At 49.1% G+C, this 25,366-nt stretch overlaps 1 protein-coding gene across 1 annotated transcript in view; it reads left to right on the top strand.

Moving 5' to 3' along the window:
- Positions 1–25,366, top strand: part of GFRA2 (GDNF family receptor alpha 2) — an 83,025-nt gene that overhangs the window by 41,404 nt on the left and 16,255 nt on the right. Inside the window, exon 4 of the mRNA XM_083629542.1 lies at positions 3,526–3,874. Coding sequence (XP_083485668.1) covers positions 3,526–3,874 — 349 coding nt within the window. The remainder of the gene's footprint in view (positions 1–3,525; positions 3,875–25,366) is intronic.

A 25,366-nucleotide genomic window follows, 5' to 3' on the forward strand; every position in this document is an offset into this window, starting at 1 on the left:
AGGTATGAATAACATGATGGCTGAGGTTCTGGGTGGCTATGGAGCAGACTCAGTGTGGTGTAGTGGTTAAGAGCGGTAGACTCGTAATCTGGTGAACCGGGTTCACTTCCCCGCTCCTCTACATGCAGCTGCTGGGTGACCTTGGGCTAGTCCCACTTCTCTGAAGTCACTCAGCCCCACTCACCTCACAGAGTGTTTGTTGTGGGGGAGGAAGGGAAAGGAGAATGTTAGCCGCTTTGAGACTCCTTAGGGTAGTGATAAAGCAGGATATCAAATCCAAACTCTTCTTCTTCTTCTTCTGGTGGGGGGGGGGGGAGCAATGCTTCTTTCAGACAGAAATCCCAGCTTTCATTTTTTCTTGCAACCTCCTCTGTTTATGCAGTATTTGGTGATGCAGGGCAGATGCTGAGAATCCAACTGCAGTTGGCAGGAGAGGATTTTCCACTTTGGGTGGGGGTCATATTTCTCCACAATAGAACACATAAATGGCCCAGCCCAGCTCAGTGCTGCAGGGTTAATGGCAGCTTCAGACGTGCCTTGTTCCTTTCTTCTGGTGCTTCTGGTGGAGCAAGGCAGTCCACTGGGGGCATGTGGGCTCTCCCTGCTTCCCACCTCTGTCCAATTTCAGCTGCAGTTGACAGGAAAACCCTTGAGAAAATGTGCAGAGGAGCCCCTCCAGGGATGACTGCGAGCTGGAAGAGGCCTTCATTAGGCTCTGCCGCATTTTCTGCTTTTGTCCAGTTCTGCATTTTCAGTTGTGATTTCCCCCCTTTCCTTTTAAAAAGTTGATGCTCTGTTATTCTTGTTGTATGCTGGCCTGTGGGACACTGGCCTGTGGGACACGGGTGGCGCTGTGGGTTAAACCACAGAGCCTAGGACTTGCCGATCAGAAGGTCGGCCATTCGAATCCCCGTGACGGGATGAGCTCCTGTTGCTCAGTCCCTGCTCCTGCCAACCTAGCAGTTTGAAAGCACATCAGGTGCAAGTAGATAAATAGGTACCGCTCCGGCGGGAAGGTAAACGATGTTTCCGTGCTGGCCACATGACCCGGAAGCTGCATGCCGGCTCCCTCGGCCAATAAAGCAAGATGAGCGCCGCAACCCGAGAGTCGGCCACGACTGGACCTAATGGTCAGGGGTCCCTTTACCTTTATGCTGGCCTGCAGGTCTCACTGATGGGCATCCTAAAAAATATTTTGACTAAGTAGTTTAGGGCTCCAGAATGCTCTGCTGGTGTCAGCCCTTGAGGGTCTCAGTGTTACCCAAAGTGGGCAGGGGGTGCTAAGAGGCAAGGGGGTGGTGGGGTGTGGGGTGGCAGAGGTGTAAATGACTATCAGACTTTGAATAGCTGGTCTCGCTGGATCAGTTTTGTTGAATCAATTAAATGAAATACTTTTAATTGGCTTTTGAATAACTGCAATTAATTGTTACTGTTTTGAATTTTATTGTGCTATTACCCTCCTTTACGGGTTGTGCAAAGTGATGTTCTGAACAATGTTTTTTTGGGAGCCGCAGAGTTAGTGGGTCAGTGCTTCTGTGGTTTGGTGAGAGGGAACAGCTGGATGGAGGGGAAGGAAAGGGATGGGGGGGGGCAAGCCCCACAACGATGCTTCTGTGCCAGTCCCTTCTCTCTTGCTTGATTGCCCCTTCTGAGCATTTTAGAGGTATCTATGCCAAATCTCCCAGGTGCACATCCTTCAAATTGGATCAGAGATGCATGTAATCTTGGACCCAGATGCCATGCTTGGGAGTTCTCCTTCTCGAATGGCTGCAACCTGCTGTTCCCAGAGCATAGATAAGAATCCCACCTGCTGCAAAAGGACCCCAGAGAGCAGCTAGAGGAGGGGTGCATGTCTCTCTCGCATGCCCCAAAGCACCAAGGGCACAGATCACACAAAGTGCACATTATAAAGGACCCGTCTGGAAGCGCCCAGAGAACCCTGTGGTGCATGATGGAAGATCTAGGACAGATAAAAAAAAGGTCTTCGTCAGACAGTCCATAGGTAAACTATGGAACTCCTTGCCACTGGGGGAAGTGATGGCCACCAACTTGCATGGCTTTAAAAGAGGATTAGACAGATTCATAAAGGAGAGGGCTACTGGGGGCTCCTACCGCCTTCTGTCGGGACGCGGGTGGCGCTTTTTGGGTTAAACCACAGAGCCTAGGATTTGCTGATCAGAAGGTTGGTGGTTCAAATCCCCGTGACAGGGTGAGCTCCCATTACTCTGTCCCTGCTCCTGCCAACCTAGCAGTTCAAAAGCACGTCAAAGTGCAAGTAGATAAATAGGTACCGCTCCGGTGGGAAGGTAAACGGCGTTTCCGTGCGCTGCTCTGGTTCGCCAGAAGTGGCTTAGTCATGCTGGGCACATGACCCGGAAGCTGTACGCTGGCTTCCTCAGCCAATAAAGCGAGATGAGCACCGCAACCTCAGAGTCGGCCACGACTGGACCTAATGGTCTTTACCGTTACTGCCTTCTGTCAAGAGCTTGGGTGTAACATTCAACTCCTCTCTTTCCATGGAGGCACAGGTGGCATTTTCCCATCTCCGCCGTATCAAGCAGCTGGTCCCTTACCTTTCTCGCCCTGATCTGGCCATGCGACGGTCACCTCCAGCCTTGATTATTGTAACTCGCTCTATGCGGGGCTGCCCTTGAAGCTGACCCAGAAACTCCAGCTGGTGCAGAATGCCGCAGCGAGGCTCCTTACGGGGTCCTTGCCACGGGATCACATTCATTCAGTGCTTTACCAACTGCACTGGCTCCCGGTGGAGTACAGGGTCAGGTTCAAGGTGCTGGTTTTGACCTTTAAAGCCCTATGCGGCCTAGGACCCATGTACCTACAGGACCGCCTCTCCTGCTATGTCCTGCGGAGGACCTTAAGGTCCACAAATAACAACACTTTGGAGGTTCCGAGCCGCAAGGTGGTTAGATTGGTCGCAACTAGGGCCAGGGCCTTTTCAGCACTGGCCCCGACTTGGTGGAACGCTCTGTCACAAGAGACTAGGGCCCTGCAGGACTTGACATCTTTCCGCAGGGCCTACAAGACAGAGCTGTTCCGCCAGGCCTTTGGTTTGGACTCCGCCTGACCCTTATGTTTCCCTCTCCTTATGGTCTTGATCTATTGGCTACTTTTAAAATGAGGCTGCATTTTAAATTGCACTTTAACCTGTATTTTAAATTGGTCCCCCCCCCCCCCATTATGTTTTTACTGTGATTTTAGTGGTGTTAGCTGCCCTGAGCCCAGCTCTGGCTGGGGAGGGCGGGGTATAGATAAAATAATTATTATTATTATTATTATTATTATTATTATTATTATTATTATTACCACCCATGATGGCTATGTTGTACCACCACAGTCAAGGGCAGCAATGCTTCTGCATACCTGTTACTGGAAATCACACAGGGAGGAAAGGGCTCTTGTGTTTCGCCACAGTGAGAAGAGGAGGCTGGACTTGGTGGGTCATTGGCCTGAAGCAGTGGGCTGTTCTTATGCACAGTAACCCCTTTTTCTCTTCTTCTGGGACAGGGATGGATTCGACTGCCAACGCCAAAAGCAACCACTGCCTCGACGCGGCCAAAGCCTGCAACCTGAACGACAATTGCAAGCGCCTCCGCTCGAGCTACATCTCCATCTGCAACAAGGAGATCTCCTCCACGGAGCGCTGCAACCGCCGCAAGTGCCACAAAGCCCTGCGCCAGTTCTTCGACCGCGTGCCCCATGAGTACACCTACCGGCTGCTCTTCTGCTCCTGCAGGGACCAGGCGTGTGCCGAGCGACGCCGACAGACCATCGTCCCCCATTGCTCCTATGAGGACAAGGAGAAGCCCAACTGCCTGGAGCTCCGCAGCCTGTGCAGGTCGGACCCCCTCTGCCGGTAAGGACCGCCTCACTGTGAAGCTGTAGCCTTATTGGACTTTAGCATTCCTCCTGGACGGGAGGAAGGAAGTCAAATGACACCGAGGGTTGGTTCAGAGAAAGAGTTTATTCTGCTCTCCGGATAGCAGAAGGTACTTGCATGGTCAGCTCACAGCAAGTCCAAAGAAATGAAAAATTTCATGCAGTATATATATCCTCCAGGCACTCTCTCCCCCCTTTCCCAGGAATCCAGCCACGTCAGCTTATACACGCAGGTTGACATCACAGATGTTCCTGCTCTGGTACTTTTAACCATAAAAGGGTGTTCCTCTTCCTGTACTCTTGACCATATAAGGGTATTCCTGTTCCAGCACTCTTATCTTGGGGTAAGAAGGTCACCAACTCTCCTGGCGCTGTTCCTGGACTAGACCTGTGCGTCAGAGTGTGGTCAGGACATAAGATAAGACCCAGATGCGCCATCCCTGCTCCACTGGAACAGTCAAGGCCATACATTGCCGTCACGGACTGATAAGGGAGAGGGCTTTGAGCACTTATTTATACAGCTGGGTTTCTGTTACGCATTTGCTCAACAGCTCAAGTTAATGCATTTTAGAAATGCTCCCTTGGAGAAGGAAAAATGCGGATTTTGGGTCAGTTTCAAACTGACTGCACAGAAACCCATTCCTTCAAAGCCAGGTTTCCTAATGGCAAAGCCCCTGGGGCTCATGAATGGTTTGTGAAATTTGGGTTTTGTTATGAGCAGAGTTTTCAAACGTGAGGGAAGATACCTAGGAAGGAAGGCCTTGAGCCCTGGAGTTTATTTCCAAAGGAAGGTCACTAAGGAAAACGGGCTCAGCATCCTGGGCTCACCAATGAAACGTTGTCATTGTGGTCCATTTGTGGCTCTGAGTTTTGGGTGTGTGTGGTTTTTGATGGAGTCTCCAGCATCTCTGGCGATGGATTGCTTTGACGCAGTGATTTGGGTGCATGCTGCAAGTGTTCTTGGGGAAACCATAGCTGTCAACTTTCCCCCCTTTTAAAGTAATAGTACCACTCTATTCTGTCTTGGTCCAACCCCACCTGGAGTCCTATGATTGACAAGCTGGAAAGTGTGGAAAGGAGGGGTACCAAGGTGATCAAGGGCCTGGAAGCAAGAATTGTGAGGAACAGTGGAGGGAGCTGGCAATGTTTAGCCTGGAGAAGAGAAGACTGAGAGGCGATTGGAGAACCGTCTTCAAATATCTGAAGGGCTGTCATGGGGAAGACAGACAAGCTTGTTTTGTGCTCCTTCTGAGGGTAGGAGCCAAATGAAAGGATTCAAGTTACAAGAAAGGAGATTCTGACTAAACACCAGGAAGAAATTTCTGACAGTAAGAGCTGTTTGACAAGGGAATGGACTTCCTTGAAAGATGTTGTGCTCTTCTTTCTTAGAATTTTTTGAACAGAGGTCAGGGATTGTTTAGCTGCAATTCTTGCCTTGCCGGAAATTGCACTACATGGCTCTTTTGGTTCCTTCCAGCTCGACAATTCTATTACTCTAACGCGGATGGGGTGCTGTTGGGGAAGGCGACAGTGCTGGCCATGCTGGTTCATCCCTCATGTCTGCCACTGTGGGACAGGATGGGGATCCTGTCAATCATCTGGCCCCAATGGACCAGGCAACCTGGAGCTGGCTTTGCCAAGAAGACAGGCCTGCTTAAGAAGGCAGAGGAAGGGAGCTGGTCTAGGCGCATGTGTCTCCGTGTTTGTGGGGGTGGGAGGGCACGTGATACTCTGCTAGGGCTGGACACAGGGGCAGGGATGTGTCTCAGGAGATCAGGGAGAAAGAAATTGCAAGTGATGTTGAAAAAGGAGGTGTCAAAGTGCTGGCCAAGGGGGAAACATCATTAGTGCTAGACTTGTCTCCCTGAATTTCGGTCTCTTGCTCTGCCCTGTCTCTCTGGTTTTGTCTCTCTGTCTCTCCAGCTGCCAGAACTCCCCCGGCAGTCTAATCAGCTGCCAGGGCAATATTCTCTTCCAAGGGCCAATGGGCACTGCCGATCCTTGTGTGCCTCCCCTTGCCCCTTGCTAAATGCTGGGTACAAAGGCAGGAGGCGGGGGGAAGAAACTCTGAGCTGCTGGAATGGCTAGTGGATGAACTACAGCACATAGGGACATGCAAAGAGCCCTGCTGGATCAAGCCAGCAGGGCTCATCTAGTCCAGCTGTTCTCCCAGCGAGCAACCAGATGCATCACTGGGAAGCCCACAAGCAAGACCTGAGCACAAGAGCCTTCTCCCCTCCTGTGGCTGATATTCAGAACCATAGTAGCCATCGGTAGCCTTCTCCTCCATGAATTTGTCCAATCCTCTTTGGAAGCCATCCAGATTGGTGGCCATCACTGCCTCCTGCAAGAGTGAGTTCCACAGTTTAACTCTGCACTGCATAAATAAGTCCTTTTTAAACATCTGCATTGACCCTTCCAACATTCAGCTTCACTTGATGTCCGCGAGTTCTAGTGTTATGAGAGACGGAGAAAACATTATTCACTTTCTCCAAGTCATGCATAGTTTTATCAACTTCTACCATGTCACCTTTTATTCCCCTAAACTAAATTAAAAAGTCCCAAGCACTGCAATGTCCCTCCCTCCCTCTTGCTCTACTCTTTTCTAAACCGAAAAGGTCATCTTATTTCTCAGGCTCTCCCATGAATTAAGGCCATCATAATGATAATAGATAAAAGGGACGCGGGTGGCGCTGTGGGTTAAATCACAGAGCCTAGGACTTGCCGATCAGAAGGTTGGCGGTTCAATTCCCTCGATGGGGTGAGCTCCTGTTGCTCGGTCCCTGCTTCTGCCAACCTAGCAGTTTGAAAGCATGTCAAAGTGCAAGTAGATAAATAGGTAGCGCTCCTGCGGGAAGGTAAATGGCGTTTCCGTGCACTGCTCTGGTTCGCCAGAAGCGGCTTAGTCATGCTGGCCACATGACCCAGAAGCTGTACGCAGGCTCCCTCGGCCAATAAAGCGAGATGAGCGCCACTACCCCAGAGTCGTCTGCGACTGAACCTGATGGTCAGGGGTCCCTTTACCTAATGATAATAGTAGAGAAAGGCCTGGGAAATGGTGTTTGGAATAGAACTGGGCCCGGGCCCAACAAGTGCCCAGGAATGGGGAATCCCTGGCAAAGCCTCACCCTGGAAGAGGGATGATTCCTGTACTCAGGTGGCCAACCAGATGTCTGTGGAAAGCCTGCAAGCACAACCTTGCAAGTGCAAGAGCATAAGAACATCAGAAGGGACTGCTGGATTGGGCCAATGGCCTATCTGGTCCAGCATCCTGTTCTCGTAGTGGAAACCCAGATGCCCCAAAGGGAGACCCATAAGCCTATGGGAAACTTGCTCCAGCTTGGCTCTGCCTGCTCAGTAGGAATGTTGGGCAGCCACCTCACCCTCCTGCTGCCCAAGAAAGTCTCCCTGGGCATGGCCAGCATCTAATGCTTGGTGTTTGTGCCTCCTCTGTACACTCTTAGGTGGATGCTCGGCTAATCAAGCAACTACAGTGGTACCTCGGGTTACAGACGCTTCAGGTTACAGACTCCGCTAACCCAGAAATAGTGCTTCAGGTTAAGAACTTTGCTTCAAGATGAGAAATCGTGCTCCGGCGGCGGCAGCGGGAGGCCCCATTAGCTAAAGGAGTGCTTCAGGTTAAGAACAGTTTCAGGTTAAGAACGGACCTCCAGAATGAATTAAGTACTTAACCCGAGATACCACTGTATTTTCCTGTTAGTTTCTTTCTATACATTCGAAGAAGAAGAAGAGTTTGGATTTGATATCCTGCTTTATCACTACCCGAAGGAGTCTCAAAGCGGCTAACAATCTCCTTTCCCTTCCTCCCCCACAACAAACACTCTGTGAGGTGAGTGAGGCTGAGAGACTTCAGAGAACTGTGACTAGCCCAAGGTCACCCAGCAGCTGCATGTGGAGGAGCGGAGACACGAACCCGGTTCCCCAGATTACGAGTCCACCACTCTTAACCACTACACCACACTGGCTCTTGAGGTTAGCTCTGCTGTGGAACTGGGAGCAGTGAATTCTGGGTGGCAAAGGGGACCACCGAAATAGGTTTGGAATCAACCAGGCCATTCTAAAGGGAAATTTGTTTATGGAACATCCAGCATGAATATTAAGGCACCTTTCACTTTGTTCCCTCCATTAACAGCCTTTGCACAAGGTTTGTGGGGATGGGGTCCTTCAAAGGTACTTTCATTGTCCCATGTGGAATGCCTTCAGAAGGGTTTCCCCTGGCATCTGGTGGGCCACTGTGAAAACAGGGTGCTGGACTAGATGGGCCCCCATTGGCCTGATCCTGCAGAATATTCTGCTCCAGTACAGGATAGTTTGCCGAGTGTCAGGAAATGAGCAGGGGGCTACCTGAATTTTTCTGAGTCTCTTCTGCTTTGAGGGAGGGCCTTCCGTGGCACCTTGGACAGTTCCATGCAGGGCTCTGGCTGAAGGCTCCATAAAAGCCTAGGTGTGGTTTCAGCCTCTTTGCTCCAAGGCTGAGTCCTGAATAAGAGCTGCAGCTCTTCCTCAGTGGCTTGCTCTGTCTTTGGTGGCAGAAACTTCTTCAGTTACAGCAGCCTAGCTGGCTTTAGCAGTTGTTGAGCAGAGCAGGAGAGATGATGGTGTCACTGAGGCTTCCAAGCTGGAGTCCAAGGAGAGCAGCTTGGCCTCTGTGGCTGGAGAGGTCCTGGCACATTGGGATCCTCTTGCCCAAGTGCTTTGGGAAGCTGAAGCTGGTACAGAATGCTACTGCCCATTTATTATCTAGAATGGCAAGACAGGCTCATATTTCATCCACGAAATGACCTGGCCCAGTTTCAGAGGATTGGTACTAATGTACAAATCCCTGAATGACTAAGAGCCCAGTACTCAATGGAGCGTCTTGCCCAGTGCTGACCAGCTTGGGCATTGGGAGCTGCAGGCGGTGTGTGTGTGTTCTGCTGGTGGTCCCCCCGTTGAGGATGGTCTGAGGGCGGGGGCTTCTTGGTGGCGGCATCCAGTTTGTGGAATTTATTCTCTCTGCAGGTCAAGTTGGCTCCTCCCCTCCCCAACTTTATTCAGATGCCAGCAAAGAACATTTATGTTCTGGCAGGCCTCTGGGACAGGATGCCTGCAGCACTTCGGATTGTGATAGGCTGCTTAATGGCATTTTTATGGCTGTATTTTTAGTCTGTGCTTTCAGGAGTCATTTATTGCTATATTTTATACATTGGTAGCTACTCTGGGCTCTACATGAGGAGCAGCGAGATAAGGAATGAAGGAGAATATGTATGTATATAAATCAGCCCAGAAAAGATGACAGCGAAAGTGGAGGAAAGTGTAAAAGAGAGCAAATCGGGTGGGCATCCTGGTATTTTAGGATGGGCCATTGTTTTCTGTGATTGGCAAAGGTTACTGCCAGCAGGGTCAGGGCACAAGGGGACCAAACCCGAAGGCTTGGTGGAAAAGGGGAGAGGCATAGATGTATAAAGGGGGAGCATTGCAAGTCCAAGAGGGCAGCAAGGGGAAAGGGAAATTGGGTGGCTGAAGGCATTGGAGAAAAGCACACAGGTCGGAAGTCAAAAAGCATTAGGAGTGGATTCCACGGAAGCCATCATGGCCTCTAAATAATGGACAGGTGGTCACTGTATGCACCTTGACCTGAAGCAGCAGCTCTAGCTGGACTGGGAAAAAAGAAAGTCCTTCTTCACAAAGCACATAGTGAACCTGTGGAACTCTCTCCCACAGGAGCTAATGATGGCCACCAATCTAGATGGCTTTTAAAGAGGATTTGGACAAATTCATGGAGGAGAGGGCTATTGATGGCTACTAGCCAGGATGGCTAAGCTCTGCCTCCACAGTCGGAGGCAGCAATGCTTCTGAATACCTGTTGCTGGAAACTGCAGGAGGGGAGAGGGCTCTTGAATCCTGCTTGTGGGGTTCCCAAAGGCATTTGGTCGGCCACTGTGAGAAACAGGATGCTGGCCTAGATGGGCCATTGGCCAGACCCAGCAGGTGCTGTTCTTATTTTCTTATGAAACATGCAGTGTCAGGTGCAAGAGACCACGTGAAAGGCGCTGCTTGGCTGCTCTTGGGAAAAAATGCCTCCTTGATGCTCATTCCTTCGGTTTTCAGGTGGCACTGTGGGTTAAACCACAGAGCCTAGGACTTGCCAGTCAGAAGGTCGGTGGTTCGAATCCCCACGATGGGGTGAGCTCCCGTTGCTCAGTCCCAGCTCCTGCCAACCTAGCAGTTCGAAATCACATCAAATCACTCCAGCGGGAAGGTAAATGGCATTTCCGTGCGCTGCTCTGGTTCGCCGGAAGCGGCTTAGTCATGCTGGTCACCTGACCCGGAAGCTGTATGCTGGCTCACTTGGCCAGTAAAGCGAGATGAGCGCCGCAACCCCAGAGTCGTTTGCAACTGGACCTAATGGTCAGGGGTCCCTTTACCTTTAAGTGATGGGTGCTGTGCTGGTGCTGGAGGAGACTCTTGAGAGTCCCATGGACTGCAAGAAGATCAAACCTATCCATTCTTAAGGAAATCAGCCCTGAGTGCTCACTGGAAGGACAGATCCTGAAGCTGAGGCTCCAGTACTTTGGCCACCTCATGAGAAGAGAAGACTCCCTGGAAAACACCCTGATGCTGGGAAAGATGGAGGGCACAAGGAGAAGGTGACGACAGAGGACGAGATGGTTGGACAGTGTTCTCGAAGCTACCAGCATGAGTTTGACCAAACTGCAGGAAGCCATGGAAGACAAGAGTGCCTGGCGTGCTCTGGTCCATGGGGTCACAAAGAGTCGGACACGACTAAACGACTAAACAACAACAAAGTGATGGGACTCCAGCCAGAACCAAGAACACCACACTTATCACCCCAATAACAACCTAGAGACAAGATAAGGTTTCTGTGCTAGGAGGACAGCAGGTAATTAAACCTCCAACCTGAGAGCTAATAGGCAAAGAGATGAGCTGTAATTGGAGAGCCTTTAAAGAGAGTTGTTTTTCCCCCTTCCCCCTTACTGTTATCTCAAGTGCAGGAGGACATCAGAGGAAGGAAGGCGGGAGCAGATTGCCCCTTATAGGACTGGGGTCAAACTGCTAATGCAACCAGGGGGGCAGAAATGAAGAATGGGAACGTGGCTAGCAGGGGAATGGCTAACAACACCGTCACTTCCTTGTACAAATCTTCGTTGGGTGTGTTGTTTTTTTAAAAAGATACAGTAGGTTGGATGGCCACCCATCAAAGATTCTTTATTGGGATTCATGCATTGTGAGGGGTTGGACTAGATGGCCTTTGGGGGTCCCTTGCCACTCCACAATTCTGTGATTCAGCCTCCCAATGATCCGCTTTTCATTAAAGCAGCAGCCAGGAAACCACCCTCCCATGCATTTGTATGTCACGTGCAGTTTGCCACCCCTTGGGACCTTGGCTGAGAGTAGGAAAAGCCCCCACCCCCACCCCAGGGTGCCTGGATCAGGCTCCCCATCCCCTTGGAATGGAAAAAAGGTGGTAGGAAAAAAGGAGCAGCACCCCCTCCCTCTGCTGGCACCCTCGTTCCCCTCTGTGTGGCTTTTCTTGTCTTCCCCGCAGCTGCGGGGATTTCTGACAGACTCTTTGCACCGCGGCGCTGATTGTACCGGACAGGTTTTAGCTTCAGAATATAAAACCTTTTTCAAAACCATAACCTCAGCTAAGGGGAAAGAGGAGGGGAAAGGATGAAAAGAGCTGATTTCAGCAGCTGCAGTTTGCTGTATTTTTTCATCTTGCATCAGCAAATCAGGACCACAAATAATCTGGTCTTAACATGCTTCACTGAGTGCTGCCTCGGAAGAATTTCCCATCTTCTACAAAGGCTGTGTTTCCACCGTCTCCAGAGGCAAGGAGAGACCTTCATCTTTCATTGGGGTTCTTCCTTCAATTCCAACTCTCTTTTCCACACCCTCCAACGGAAAACCTCGAAAGAGGAGAAGATGCTCATTAAATGACCTGACTCTGAGAGCATCCGTGTTCCAAGTGGGACGCTTGCTTTTTTATTTTTTTATTTTTAACTGGACCCAAAGAGCTTCACACCCTCTGCAGCAATGGGCAAAATGTCATTTGGTAATACAGTAGATCCATCTCTGGAAAAAACCAACAACCAGAGCGGTTCAGCCTTCTCATTACACTACATAATGAGAAGGGCTTGGAGCAGCTGTTCATAGGTCCAGGTTTTAGCCAGAGACTAGGCAGGGCAGGAGAGGAATCAGAATTGCCTATTAATCTGTGGAAAGGAGGGGTTCAGAAATGCTTCTTAGGGAAAGAGCCATATATTTGTGGTGTTGAGCTCATCATCTGCTCAACAGTCAGTTCTCTTTGTGGGAGTTGTACCCAATGTGACTGGCCAGATTTTCTAGCGTGTCTAGCAATGCAATGTAATTCTTTCCCTGTTTTGTTTTCTCATGTATAACCAAGGTTGGGGGTTTCATCCAGTCGTAAGGCTTCCCCAGCCTTTACTGCTTGGTAAAACGGTTGTCAGGGATGCGGGTGGCGCTGTGGGTTAAACCACAGAGCCTAGGACTTGCCGATCAGAAGGTCGGCGGTTCGAATCCCTGCGACGGGGTGAGCTCCCGTTGCTCAGTCCCAGCTCCTGACAACCCAGCAGTTTGAAAGCACGTCAAAGTGCAAGTAAATAAATAGGTACCGCTCCAGCGGGAAGGTAAACGGCATTTCCGTGCGCTGCTCTGGTTCGCCAGAAGCGGCTTAGTCATGCTGGCCACATGACCTGGAAGCTGTACGCCGGCTCCCTCGGCCAATAAAGCGAGATGAGCGCCGAAACCCCAAAGTCGGCCACAACTGGACCTAATGGTCAGGGGTCCCTTTACCTTTACCTAAAATGGTTATCTGGATCAATAAACCATGGCAGGTAACACCTGTTCACGTGCCACAGGGATCCATGGTTAATGGCTTACCTTGGATGCTTTGCTTTCATGGGAAAACAAAGCTTGAACTCCGGCTTAGCATTATGTTGGAACTGTAAGTCATAGAAATGACACACCCACACCCATTTCTCTCATGACAGAATGGCATTCAGCTGACTCACCCTTCACACAGGACCACAACCTCCCCTGTAATTATATAAATACTGTCCATGTAGTTAGATGGGGAAATGTCAGCTTTCCTTGGTCCCCATCAGGGAGGAATGGAGGGGAGGGGCTGTGCCGAATGGAAAGTGCTCCACAAGGGGGAGGTGACCCTGAGCCTCCCTCTGATTGGACAGGTCTCAAGACATCCATATATACCTCCTCCTGCTTCCCCTGACTTGAGCTTCATTCTTCAAGGTGGTGGGAACACGTTAATCCCTGCAAGCATACTGTTGTGGGGTTTTTTTTGGGGGGGTGAAGGTCAGTCAGGATGATGCCTAAGTTTAGACCCTCTAATTCTTTGGGGCAACAAGGGTCAGAATCTAGTACAGTCATACCTTGGGATAAATACGCTTCAAGTTGAGTGCTTTCGGGTTGCGCTCCATGGTGAACTGGAAGTAATGGAGCGCGTTACTTCTGGGTTTCGCCGCTCGCGCATGCAGTCAAAATGACTCCCTGCACATGCGCAGAAGTGGCAAAATGTGATCCGCGCATGCGCAGACGCGCTGTCGTGTCTTAGGTTCTGTTCAGGATGCGAACAGGGCTCTGGAATGGATCCCGTTCACATCCCAAGGTACCACTGTAAAGGATTCTATTGTTGAATTCGTCAGATAAGTTTCTTGATATGACAAAGACCTTAGCCTGGCCACTTAAGTGTCCTCATCAGCATCCCAAAAGAATGAGCCAGATTGCAAGAGCTACAACTAAGTGATGGGACCCTCCAAGCTAAGGGATGGGTTGCTCCTCACTTAGCTGCTAGGCAGGAGAACAATAGCCAGAGTAGTTTGTGGGAGCTGAGCTTTTGGACGCAGGCTAGAAGCAGGATACACAGAGACCTGCTTGCTCTGTGCTGGAGCCAAAGCTGTGATTAATGGAGAAGAAAGATCTGCTGGGGTATTGATGCTGTGAACCCCTTCATCTTATGCTCAGTATGTCGGTGTAAATAAAACCACATACCCTAAAGATGCAACAGGCTCCACTGACCTTCATTCCAGGGAATCTGAACCCTGGCTAAGCATGCAGGAGCCCTGGAGTCTCTCATCGCTCAGAGACTGGGGCAGCGTGGAACAATACATCTGGGGGAATTGAGGCTCTTCGATTAGCTCTGAAAGTGAAATAAGGCTGGTGACTTTTTGTTAGGGAATCATTGATCTCAGCTGGCTGATATTCAGCTCCAAGGCTTGCTGGGGTCGTGCTTTGATTCAGGAATGTATGAATGGAAAGATACAAAAATGGAAAGCTGCCTCCTTCTCCCCATCCCCAGCTGTGTCGTCCCCCCCAGTCGAAGGAGCTTCTGACGATGGTGAAGATGTGAGAGACCGTCTATCTCTCTCTCTATCTCTGAGCCCCATCCCATTCTGGGGAAAGCCGAAAGAAGCCTTTTCAGTTCTGCGGCTCCCTTTGCTCAAGGCTAACCACCATCTTAACACAATAATAAGTCAATCCTCACTGAATAATTAAACAGAGAACTTTCATAAGTATTGACTTAACGTGACAGCAAGTCTATATCGACTCGGGGCTTGCTTATGTAAACACAATCCTGTGTTCGGCTTAGTTAGCAGTTCAATGGGATAGAACATTCCTTCAATTAAAATCAAATGATGCATGCCCTTAATTCTTCCCTTCCCTCGCTAGGTAATCATGGCCTCTGAGCACAGGTGAGGGGATGCCATGGGGAGGGGGCTCCTTTTCAAGTGCATTTAACCGCTGTGAATTAAAAAGAAAACACAGGCTCTTAAGAGGAAACAACACCACACCGGCAAATACTGAGGTGCGATTTGAAAAGGAAGTTTTGCTAGTGGAACATAAGCCTTTGAACACAATCCCCCTGGTGGGTGCATTGAAATGTACCAGAGTGATGGAAGATGCTGTCAGGGACCTCCCATTCACTTCAACAAGTCTCGCCGTGCAAGGAGATGTTCTCTGTGGCTGGCTGGCTGCTGGTTTCTCTGACCCAGCCCTGGCTGGCCTCCTAAGTGAGATGTTGTTGTTGTTGTTTAGTCGTTTAGTCGTGTCTGACTCTTCGTGACCCCCTGGACCAGAGCACGCCAGGCACTTCTGTCTTCCATTGCCTCCCGCAATTTGGTCAAACTCATGCTGGTAGCTTCGGGAACACTGTCCAACCATCTCGTCCTCTGCCGTCCCCTTCTCCTTGTGCCCTCCATCTTTCCCAACATCAGGGTCTTTTCCAGGGAGTCTTCTCTTCTCTTGAGGTGGCCAAAGTATTGGAGCCTCAGCTTCAGGATCTGTCCTTCCAGTGAGCACTCAGGGCTGATTTCCTTCAGAATGGAGAGGATTGATCTTCTTGCAGTCCATGGGACTCTCAAGAGTCTCCTCTAGCACCATAATTCAAAAGCATCAATTCTTCGGCAATCAGCCTTCTTTATGGTCCAGCTCTCACTTCCATACATCATTACTGGGAAAACCATAGCTTTAACTATACGGTCCTTTGTTGGCAAGGTGATGTCTCTGCTTTTTAAGATGCTGTCTAGGTTTGTCATTGCTTTTCTCCCAATAAGCAGGCGTCTTTTAATTTCGTGGCTGCTGTCACCATCTGCAGTGATCATGAAGCCCAAGAAAGTAATTGAGATAGACACCTACAAATCTCCACCTGCACTCTATGGCCCCACTGCAGTCTGATCCAGCACAGGTGGTCATGTTTTTAAAAGATAAACACATCTACCTGTGCTGGACTAGACTAAGACTGGTCCACAGAGTGCAGCCTGGTTCAGCTTTGTAGCCTTCACCTCTATTAGATTATCACTCCCATCAGTCTGTGGTCTACAACACCCAGAGGGCACCAGGTTGAGGAAGGTGGATCTGGAACCACATCCCCTTTGTGTTTGCTGCTGCAGGGACACACTTCCAAAAGATGCAGGCCAATCCAAAGTTTCAGGGGACCAGAGGGGAATTAAGGCTTCCAGAAGAGAGATGAGCCAAAAGCCAAAGAGCTAGAACTATAGTCTAAGGGACGTGGATGCAGTTTACTACAAGGATAGACCGACAAAATAGGTACGTGTCTTTCAAAGGTCAGGGCATTAAGAGAGACACTGTAGTGAACAGAGGGCTACACAGATAACATCTCTGAGAAAGGTCACACTTCTTCATGGCCTACATTCCCCAAAGGAAAGGCTTCTTCTTAGCAAGATATAGAACAAGGTGACTAGAAAGGAGTTTTTTTGGCAGGAGCTTTTTGTGGAGGAGGGAAGCAAAAGACCAAAGCAATTGTGCCAGTTCAGCAGAGTCTCTCTCTCTCTCTCTCTCTCTCTCTCTCTCTCTCTCTCTCTCTAGTTTTGGAGGCTCCCAAAACATCCGTTTGAACAGTTGGCTCAATTACCTTCCTCTGTATAAAATAAGAAACTCACTTAATGTTCCTTGTAGATTTTATAGTTGTTTTTTATGGGCTGCCATTCTCAATTCTATTTGCCATTTGTGACGGAAAGAAATCCACACGTGTGGTTCATGGACTTGCATGGGAACAGTCCGGATGATCCCACCTAAAGGTGTGCATTTTAATGCATACATTTTGAATGTGTGCGTTTTAACACATGCATGCATACATAATTTTATTTGTATGCCACCTTTCCATACTTTAAACCAGGCATGGCCAAACTTGGCCCTCCAGATGTTTTGGGACTACAACTCCCATCATCCCTAGCTAACAGGACCAGTGGTCAGGGATGTTGGGAATTGTAGTCCCAAAAAACATCTGGAGGGCCAAGTTTGGCCATGCCTGGTTTAAACCACGTTTAAGGTGGCTTACAACATGGAAAAGTACATAATTACAACGTAACAAAGTACTCATAAACAATCAAACATCAAAAAATACACAACCAGTTTGAACAATTCCCACATAAATCACAGTAAGATCTAAGATAAAGATACAAAAATTAATATCAATTGATTAACAACTACAGTGGTACCTCAGGTTAAGAACTTAATTCGTTCTGGAGGTCTGTTCTTAACCTGAAACTGTTCTTAACCTGAAGCACCACTTTAGCTAATGGGGCCTCCTGCTGCTGTGCAATTTCTGTTCTCATCCTGAAGCAAAGTTCTTAACCCGAGGTAATATTTCTGGGTTAGCAGAGTCTGTAACCTGAAGCATCTGTAACCCGAGGTACCACTGTACACAGAACCTTAAAACCAGGGCTACTCCAAATGTTGGTCTCCACTGAGCCAATACTTCTGTAAGATAGAATCTCTCCAAGTCAACCTGCAGTTTCCTTAGCCCAAATTTGACAAATGAAAGCCATTCTGTGATTGTCCTCTCCTTCCAGACACTCAGCTCCCCTCAGCCCTTTACTTGCGGGGCCTCTGGGGACTCTGCAGATACTTGCAGGCCTTGGAGAAGCGTAAGAAGTCTTAAGCATAAGGACATAAGGAGAGCCTGCTGCATCAGGCCAGTGGCCCATCTAGTCCAGCATCCTGTTCTCACAGTGGCTGACCAGATGCCTCTTCTGGGAAACCTGCAATCAGGATTCATGCACAAGAGCCCTCTCCCCTCCTAAAGTTGAAGCATTGCTGCCTCCAATTGTGGAGGCAGAGTGTGGCCACGCTGGCTAGTGGCTTGGCTCCATTATTGTTTGTCTAACCTATCTTAAAGCCATCTAGGTTGGTAGCCATCACTGCCTCCTTTGGGAGGGAGTTTCAGAGTTTAATGACATGCTGCCTGAAGGACTTTTTCATCTGTCCTGAATGTTCTGACACTCGGCTTCATTGGATGCCCACAAGCCATTTACTCCTCCGATTATGGTTAGATAAGGGGGGTAAAGGGACCCCTGACCATTAGGTCCAGTCGCGCACGACTCTGGGGTTGCGGCGCTCATCTCGCTTTACTGGCCAAGGGAGCCGGTGTACAGTTTCCGGGTCATGTGGCCAGCATGACTAAGCCACTTCTGGCGAACCAGAGCAGCGCACGGAAACGCCGTTTACCTTCCCACCAGAGTGGTACCTATTTATCTACTTGCACTTTGACGTGCTTTCGAACTGCTAGGTTGGCAGGAGCCGGGACCGGGCAACGGGAGCTCACCCCGTTGCAGGGATTCGAACCCCCGACCTTCTGATCGGCAACCCCTAGGCTCTGTGGTTTAACCCACAGTGCCAGCCGCATCTCATATGGTTAGGTGTTAAGTGGTAAATAGCCAGCATTGTGATCCCCAGTATTACTGATTGATTGATTTCATTGACGGCCCACCTTTTTCTCCAAGGAGCTCAAGGTGGCATACATGGTCCTCTCCATACTCATTTAATGCACCTGCTGCTTATTTCTCCAGATCTCCTCCCCCTTGACACCTCCACTTTAGACTTGCTCTTCCATTATTCAATTGCAAATACCTAGTTCATTATTTCTACTGTGCACTTGCACATCTGCATATCAGCGCATGCACAGAGCACTTCAAATCCAGACATGCTTTGAAATCCAGGCCTGGGCTGGTTTTACAAGAGCTGGACCAGAGGTGTAAGGGATAACGCATCTGACTATGGACAAGGAGATTGTAACTTCAACTCCTGTCTGGCTCCATGGTTGAGAGCCAGTGTTGTGTAGTGGTTGGACTAGGGAGAGACCAGGGTTCTGATGTCCCCATTCAGCCATGAAGCCCACAGGGTGGCCTTGGGCCAGTCAGTGCCTCTCAGCCTAGCCTACTTCATGGGGTTGTCTGGGGGATAAAATGTGGAGGGAGAGAAGAATGGAAGAAGAGTTTGGATTTGATATCCCGCTTTATCACTACCCTAAGGAGTCTCAAAGGGACGCGGGTGGCGCTGTGGGTTAAACCACAGAGTTGCCGATCAGAGGGTCAGTGGTTTGAATCCCCACGATGGGGTGAGCTCCTGTTGTTTGGTCCTAGCTCCTGCCAACCTAGCAGTTCGAAAGCACGTCAAAGTGCAAGTAGATAGATAGGTACCGCTCCAGTGGGAAGGTAAATGGCGTTTCCGTGCGCTGCTCTGGTTTGCCAGAAGTGGCTTAGTCATGCTGGCCACATTACCTGGAAGCTGTACGCTGGCTCCCTCGGCCAATAAAGCGAGATGAGCGCCACAACTCCAGAGTCAGTCACGACTGGACCTAATGGTCAGGGGTCCCTTTACCTTTAAGGAGTCTCAAAGCAGCTAACATTCTCCTTTCCCTTCCTCCCCCACAACAAACACTCTGTGAGGTGAGTGAGGTTGAGAGACTTCAGAGAAGTGTGACTAGCCCAAGGTCACCCAGCAGCTGCATGTAGAGCAGCGGAGAGGCGAACCCGGTTCACCAGATTACGAGACTACCGCTCTTAACCACTACACCACACTGGCTCTATGAGGGCCATCTTCAGCTTCTTGGCAAAGAAGGTGGGACAGAAATGCAATAAATAAATAAAAATAAATGCCAGGGGAAGCTCGGGGGGTTCTGCAAATTAGGCCAGCGCTTGATCATGGCCCTGTCCCATGACAGAGGTCTGGGGATCCAGCCACTTTGAGCGATGTGTGCTCTTTGTTTGCCAAGGAGACATTCTCAGCAAGTCCCGGCCAAGTCAAATGGTTCCAGAAGGAAAGTACATTCATGTAATGAGTTCATCAAAGAGGAACAACTGGGAGATTTAATTTTGAAATGGAGCCTTTGGAAAGCAGCCTGCGTTTTTCATCTGTTTTTCTTTATACCTTTCTCAAAAGTATTTCAGGAAAGGAACCCAACCAAGTTCTTGGACTCTTCTCCTGGCCTCCTGGCCTCCCTTCAGCATTAATCCCGTTTTCCAGAACCTCAGCCAGGTCCCCCTTCAGCTTTGAAGCCTGGACGGGACCACCTGCCTGCCCCAGGAGTGCTTCAGTGGCAGCTTGGCTTGACTTCTCCATGCCACCACACCCAGGGACTTGGCCCAGGGCTCCCGACTGAGGCACTTGAAAGATGGAAACCTGAGAAGCCCTGGAATGGCTCCAGGAAGGTTTATTCCTGGCAGTTAAAATCTCATCCAATAACTGTGAATTCATTGTGCCTAATGGAAAGAGCGACATCTGGCTTGGATATTACGGAAAGATTACCAGCTGGCCTGTCATGTATTGTGCAAAGAATAACATTTGCCTTGGAGGATGCTACAAGCCAGGAGCAGGACCCAGTGGGGGTGTGTGTGACAAATTTCTCTCCTTGTTGGCAACGAGCTTGTGACGCTTCCTGGGGCAATTGATGCGACCGACTCTGATCCTGGGATCAGGGATGCAGCAGAACCTGAGCACTGAGATACCCACCCAGGGAATGAATCTGTGAAAATGCAACATGTACTATTTCTCCAGATTTACACCAGGGGGTTGATTGATTGATTGATTGATTGATTGATTGATTATACCCCACCTTTTCCCTTGACATGGACCTCAAGGATGCTTATAGATTAAAATAGGTAAAGGGACTCCTGACCATTAGGTCCAGTCGTGACTGACTCTGGGGTTGCGGCGCTCATCTCGCTTTACTGGCCGAGGGAGCCAGCATACAGCTTCCAGGTCATGTGGCCAGCATGACTAAGCCACTTCTGGCGAACCAGAGCAGCGCGCGGAAACGCCGTTTACCTTCCCGCCGGAATGGTACCTATTTATCTACTTGCACTTTGACATGCTTTCGAACTGCTAGGTTGACAGGAGCTGGGACCGAACAACAGGAGCTCACCCCGTTGCGGGGATTCGAACTGCCGACCTTCTGATGGGCAAGTCCTAGGCTCTGTGGTTTAACCCACAGTGCCACCTGCGTCCCTTTATAGATCAAAATAAGAACAGCTTAAAAGACAGGGGGGAAATCATTAAAAAACAACAACATTTATACAGAGAGAGAGAGAGAGAGAGGGAGAGAAGCACAGTGCCATCTCCTTCCTTAAAAGAAGTCAGCTCCCAAATGCCTGTTTGGGAAGTCTTCAGCTGCCGGCAAAGGGACAGCAAGGAGGGAGCCAGTCTGGCTTCTCTAGGGAGGGAGTTCCAAAGTCTGGGAGCAGTCACCGAGAAGGCCCTCTCCTGCATCCCCACCAAGTGTGCCTGGGAGAGTGGCAGGACCGAGAGAAGGGACTCTCCCGAAGATCTCAAAACCCGGGCAGGTTCTTATGAGGGAACAGAGTCTTTCAGATAGCCTTGATTTAAGCCATATATAAGGACCAAGCCATATATTCCACCTGGAATATTGCTTATTCTTTGTGTGCTTCCTTTAGCCTGTGGTTAAACAAAGAAATAACTATTCATAATTCTACCCGCCTGCCTGGACAAAGCAGGTTTCAGCCTAGGAGCAAAATAAGAAGAAGCTTCCTTAGTATTTAGGTGGCCTTGTCCTATGCAGGCACTGAACATCTCTTACAAGCGTGATGCCAGAAATCCTTATACCAACTGTATATGGTAGACTCATATTACAGGCTGATATTTACCTCTCAATGGTTCCCAAGCATTTTATTTCCATAAACTCACCCCTGCTGCCCCTACCCTCTAAAAAGGGTTATCCGGAATAGTAGTATTCACGACCGACTAAGAAAGATAAGCAGTGCTCCCAGTGTCTTGCTGGTGCCCAGCCTGGCCCCACGAAGGGGCTGCAAATGAAATGTTGTTGTTGTTGTTTAGTCGTTTAGTTGTGTCCGACTCTTTGTGACCCCATGGACCAGAGCGCACCAGGCACTCCTGTCTTCCACTGCCTTCCGCCGTTTGGTCAAACTCATGCTGGTAGCTTTGAGAACACTGTCCAACCATCTCGTCCTCTGTCGTCACCTTCTCCTTGTGCCCTACATCTTTCCCAACATCAGGGTCTTTTCCAGGGAGTCTTCTCTTCTCATGAGGTGGCCAAAGTATTGGAGCCTCAGCTTCAGGATCTGTCCTTCCAGTGAGCACTCAGGGCTGATTTCCTTCAGAATGGAGAGGTTGGATCTTCTTGCAGTCCATGGGACTCTCAAGAGTCTCCTCCAGCACCAGAATTCAAAAGCATCAATTCTTTGGCAATCAGCCTTTTTTATGGTCCAGCTCTCACTTCCATACATCACTACTGGGAGAACCATAGCTTTACGGACCTTTGTTGGCAAGGTGATGTCTCTGCTTTTTAAATGCCCCCCCCCTTCTCCTGCTGCGGCCACAGCACCTTCCCTGCCCCCACCCTGGAGCCTCCCTCAAAGTGAAGAAGGGTGAAAACCCATCGATTCTCTTGCTTCATTACCTGCCCAGAACATGCCAGCTTTCCAGCAGGAGATGCCTCAAGACACCAGCGCGCCCAGGCTCCAGCGAGAGGCAGAGAGAACATGTCAAACTCAGCAGCGCAGGCCAGGATTTTAGCATTGCCAGCCTGCCCTGTATCGCCGCGAAGACGATGAAATACCTATGAAATGCCAACAGGCTGAATTGCTGGAAGATTTGGGCAGAAGGAGGTGCTTCTTCACCAAACCATGTAGTTAAACTGGTCACTCCACAATGCACGCCATACATTTACTGGACACATTAAAAGGGGGTTCAGTGTTATCTGGATTAAATAGGGGTGCAAGTTTCTTTCTTGATGGGGTGGAGGAAGAGAGAGCTGTGAGGTCAACGCCAGCGAAATGAAACGCACATAACTTCCCAGACACACAGATTAAAAGGCTTCCTCCAAGCAGGTGTGTTGAATTATGTGATTATTTATTGGTTCAAAACCAATAGGTTTTAAATGTAAAGTTCTCCACTTAGATAGGAATAGAGAGATCCACAAATAGAATGTAGGGAGAGGAGACACCTGGTTTGACAGCGGTACATGTGAAAAGGATATAGGCGACCGTGTCTAAACACAGTACGTTTCCGAGCACAATTCAAAGTGTTGGTGCTGACCTTTAAAGCCCTAAACGGCCTCGGCCCATTATCCCTGAAGGAGCGCCTCCACCCCCATCATTCAGCCCGGACACCGAGGTCCAGCTCCGAGGGCCTTCTGGCGGTTCCCTCACTGCAAGAAGTGAGGTTACAGGGAACCAGACATAGGGCCTTCTCGGTAGTGGCGCCCGCCCTGTGGAACGCCCTCCCATCAGATGTCAAAGGGATAAACAACTACAGTGGTACCTCAGGTTACATACGCTTCAGGTTACAGACTCCGCTAACCCAGAAATAGTGCTTCAGGTTAAGAACTTTGCTTCAGGATGAGAACAGAAATTGTGCTTCGCGGCGTGGCGGCAGCAGGAGGCCCCATTAGCTAAAGTGGTGCTTCAGGTTAAGAACAGTTTCAGGTTAAGAACAGACCTCCGGAACGAATTAAGTACTTAACCCGAGATACCACTGTACCTGACATTTAGAAGACATCTGAAGGCAGCCCTGTTTAGGGAAGTTTTTAACGTGTGACATCTTTGTTGGAAGCCTCTCAGAGCGGCTGGGGAGGCCCAGCCAGATGGGTAAAGTGCAAATAAATTATTCTTATTCTTATTCTTATTCTTATTCTTATTCTTATTCTTATGAAGAACTTCTTGATGGTATGAGCTGTTCTGCAGTGGACTCACTCGCAAGACGGTGACCTCTCCTTCGTTGGACGTTTATAAAGATAGGTGGGCTGGCCATCTGTCAGGGATTCCTTAGCTGTGTTTCCTGCACCGCAGGGGGTTGGGCTAGCTGGCCTTTGGGGTCCTGTCCAAACCTTGCAGTTCTATGATTCAGTTCTCTGATTCTATGCAGCGAACGAGATGCCACAACGCTGCAAAGCCAATTCAATTTGGCCGCGTGAAGATGTCACTGAGGGTTAACTGAGAGAAAAGACAGCCAGTTGTCAACGAAGGAAGTGCATAATTTCACAAGAAGGACGTGGGGACCAAATGCTAAGAGTGCCTTTTTTTCTTTTTTGCACTGCCAGAAAAATTTATGAAAAGCTGTGAGTCATTTCAGCCCCGCTCTAGTTTCTGTGCTTCCCTGGGTGATGGTCTTCACGCCTCCGTGGTCATCTCGGACATAGATCTTCCTGGCAGCTTTCTCTGCCTTCTCTCGCTCACGGTGTGAGGTCCAGGAAGAGCCACAAAAGAGTTGGGAATATGACTTGTGACATGATGACCACCTCCTGCAGCCGTTCAGACCCTTGACTGCCTTTATTCTTTATTCTATTTTATTTGCGGACTACAGCCAAAAGTGCAAACGTAACAAATGGGCAAAAAGAGAGAGTCAGAAATGTAAACCGTAAAGCCTGGAAGGACAAAAGTACAAAGATAATAAAATCATAGAATTGTAGAGATGGAAAGGGACCCAAAGAGTCATCTAATTTGAACCTTGCAAAGCAGGAATCATAGTTAAAGATGTCACATAGCTCCAAAGGCATAATAAAGTATTAACTCACAAAAATACTCCTTTTTAAAAAACAAAAAGATTTATAAAAATTAAAGTATTCTTCATCTATGAGTTCCATCATTACTGAGAATAAAAGGTGGAATCTACACACATATAACAAAACACTGTGATCATGCTTTTTTTCTAAAAAAAGGTTTTGAAAAAGGTATTGAATTTTGCATAGCTCACTATCGCCACCTAGTGTCACATTTGTACATTGCTCTTTACAACACATTTTAAATGTTTTATTTGCAGCTGTGTAGATGTGTCCAAAGTTTTGTATATGCTTAAATGAGTCAGACATTTGCGTATGCTGGTGGCACTGAGTGACCATGTGCCTCAATATTTGTATAAGAAATAAAACCATGCCATATGAACGAACTTTCTTATGGTAAGGTGGTGAACTCTCCTTCATTTCAGTTTTTTAATCAGTGGTTGGACATCTGTTAGGGATGCTTTAGCTGTGATTCCTGCATTGCAGGGAACTGGGCTAGACAATATTTGGGGTCCCTTTCAAATATGCAATTCTATGATTCTATTACGGGACGCGGGTGGCGCTGTGGGTAAAACCTCAGCGCCTAGTGCTTGCTGATCGTATGGTCGGCGGTTCAAATCACCGCGGTGGGGTGAGCTCCCATCTTTCGGTCCCAGCTCCTGCCCACCTAGCAGTTCAAAAGCACCCCTAAGTGCAAGTAGATAAATAGGTACCGCTTTATAGCGGGAAGGTAAACGGCGTTTCCGTGTGCGGCGCTGGTGCTGGCTCGCCAAATGCTGCTTAGTCATGCTGGCCACGTGACCCGGAAGTGTCTCCAGACAGCGCTGGCTCCCGGCCTCTTGAGCGAGATGGGCGCGCAACCCCAGAGTCTGTCACGACTGGCCCGTACGGGCAGGGGTACCTTTACCTTTACCTATGATTCTATTATATATAGCAAAAAGAAGGCCAGTCAAACCCTGCCCTTTAGTTACTTTGTTTATGAGATACCTTTTCAAGAAGGACCATTTTCAAACCCTTGAATACCAGCAATCCAAATTACGGTGGTACCTTGGTTCTCAAACGCCTTGGTACTCAAACAACTTGGAACCCAAACACTGCAAACCCAGAAATAAGTGTTCTGGATTGCGAACT

The sequence above is a fragment of the Podarcis filfolensis genome, assembly GCF_964270895.1.
Source record: "Podarcis filfolensis genome assembly, chromosome: 8".
Lineage (NCBI taxonomy): Eukaryota > Metazoa > Chordata > Lepidosauria > Squamata > Lacertidae > Podarcis > Podarcis filfolensis.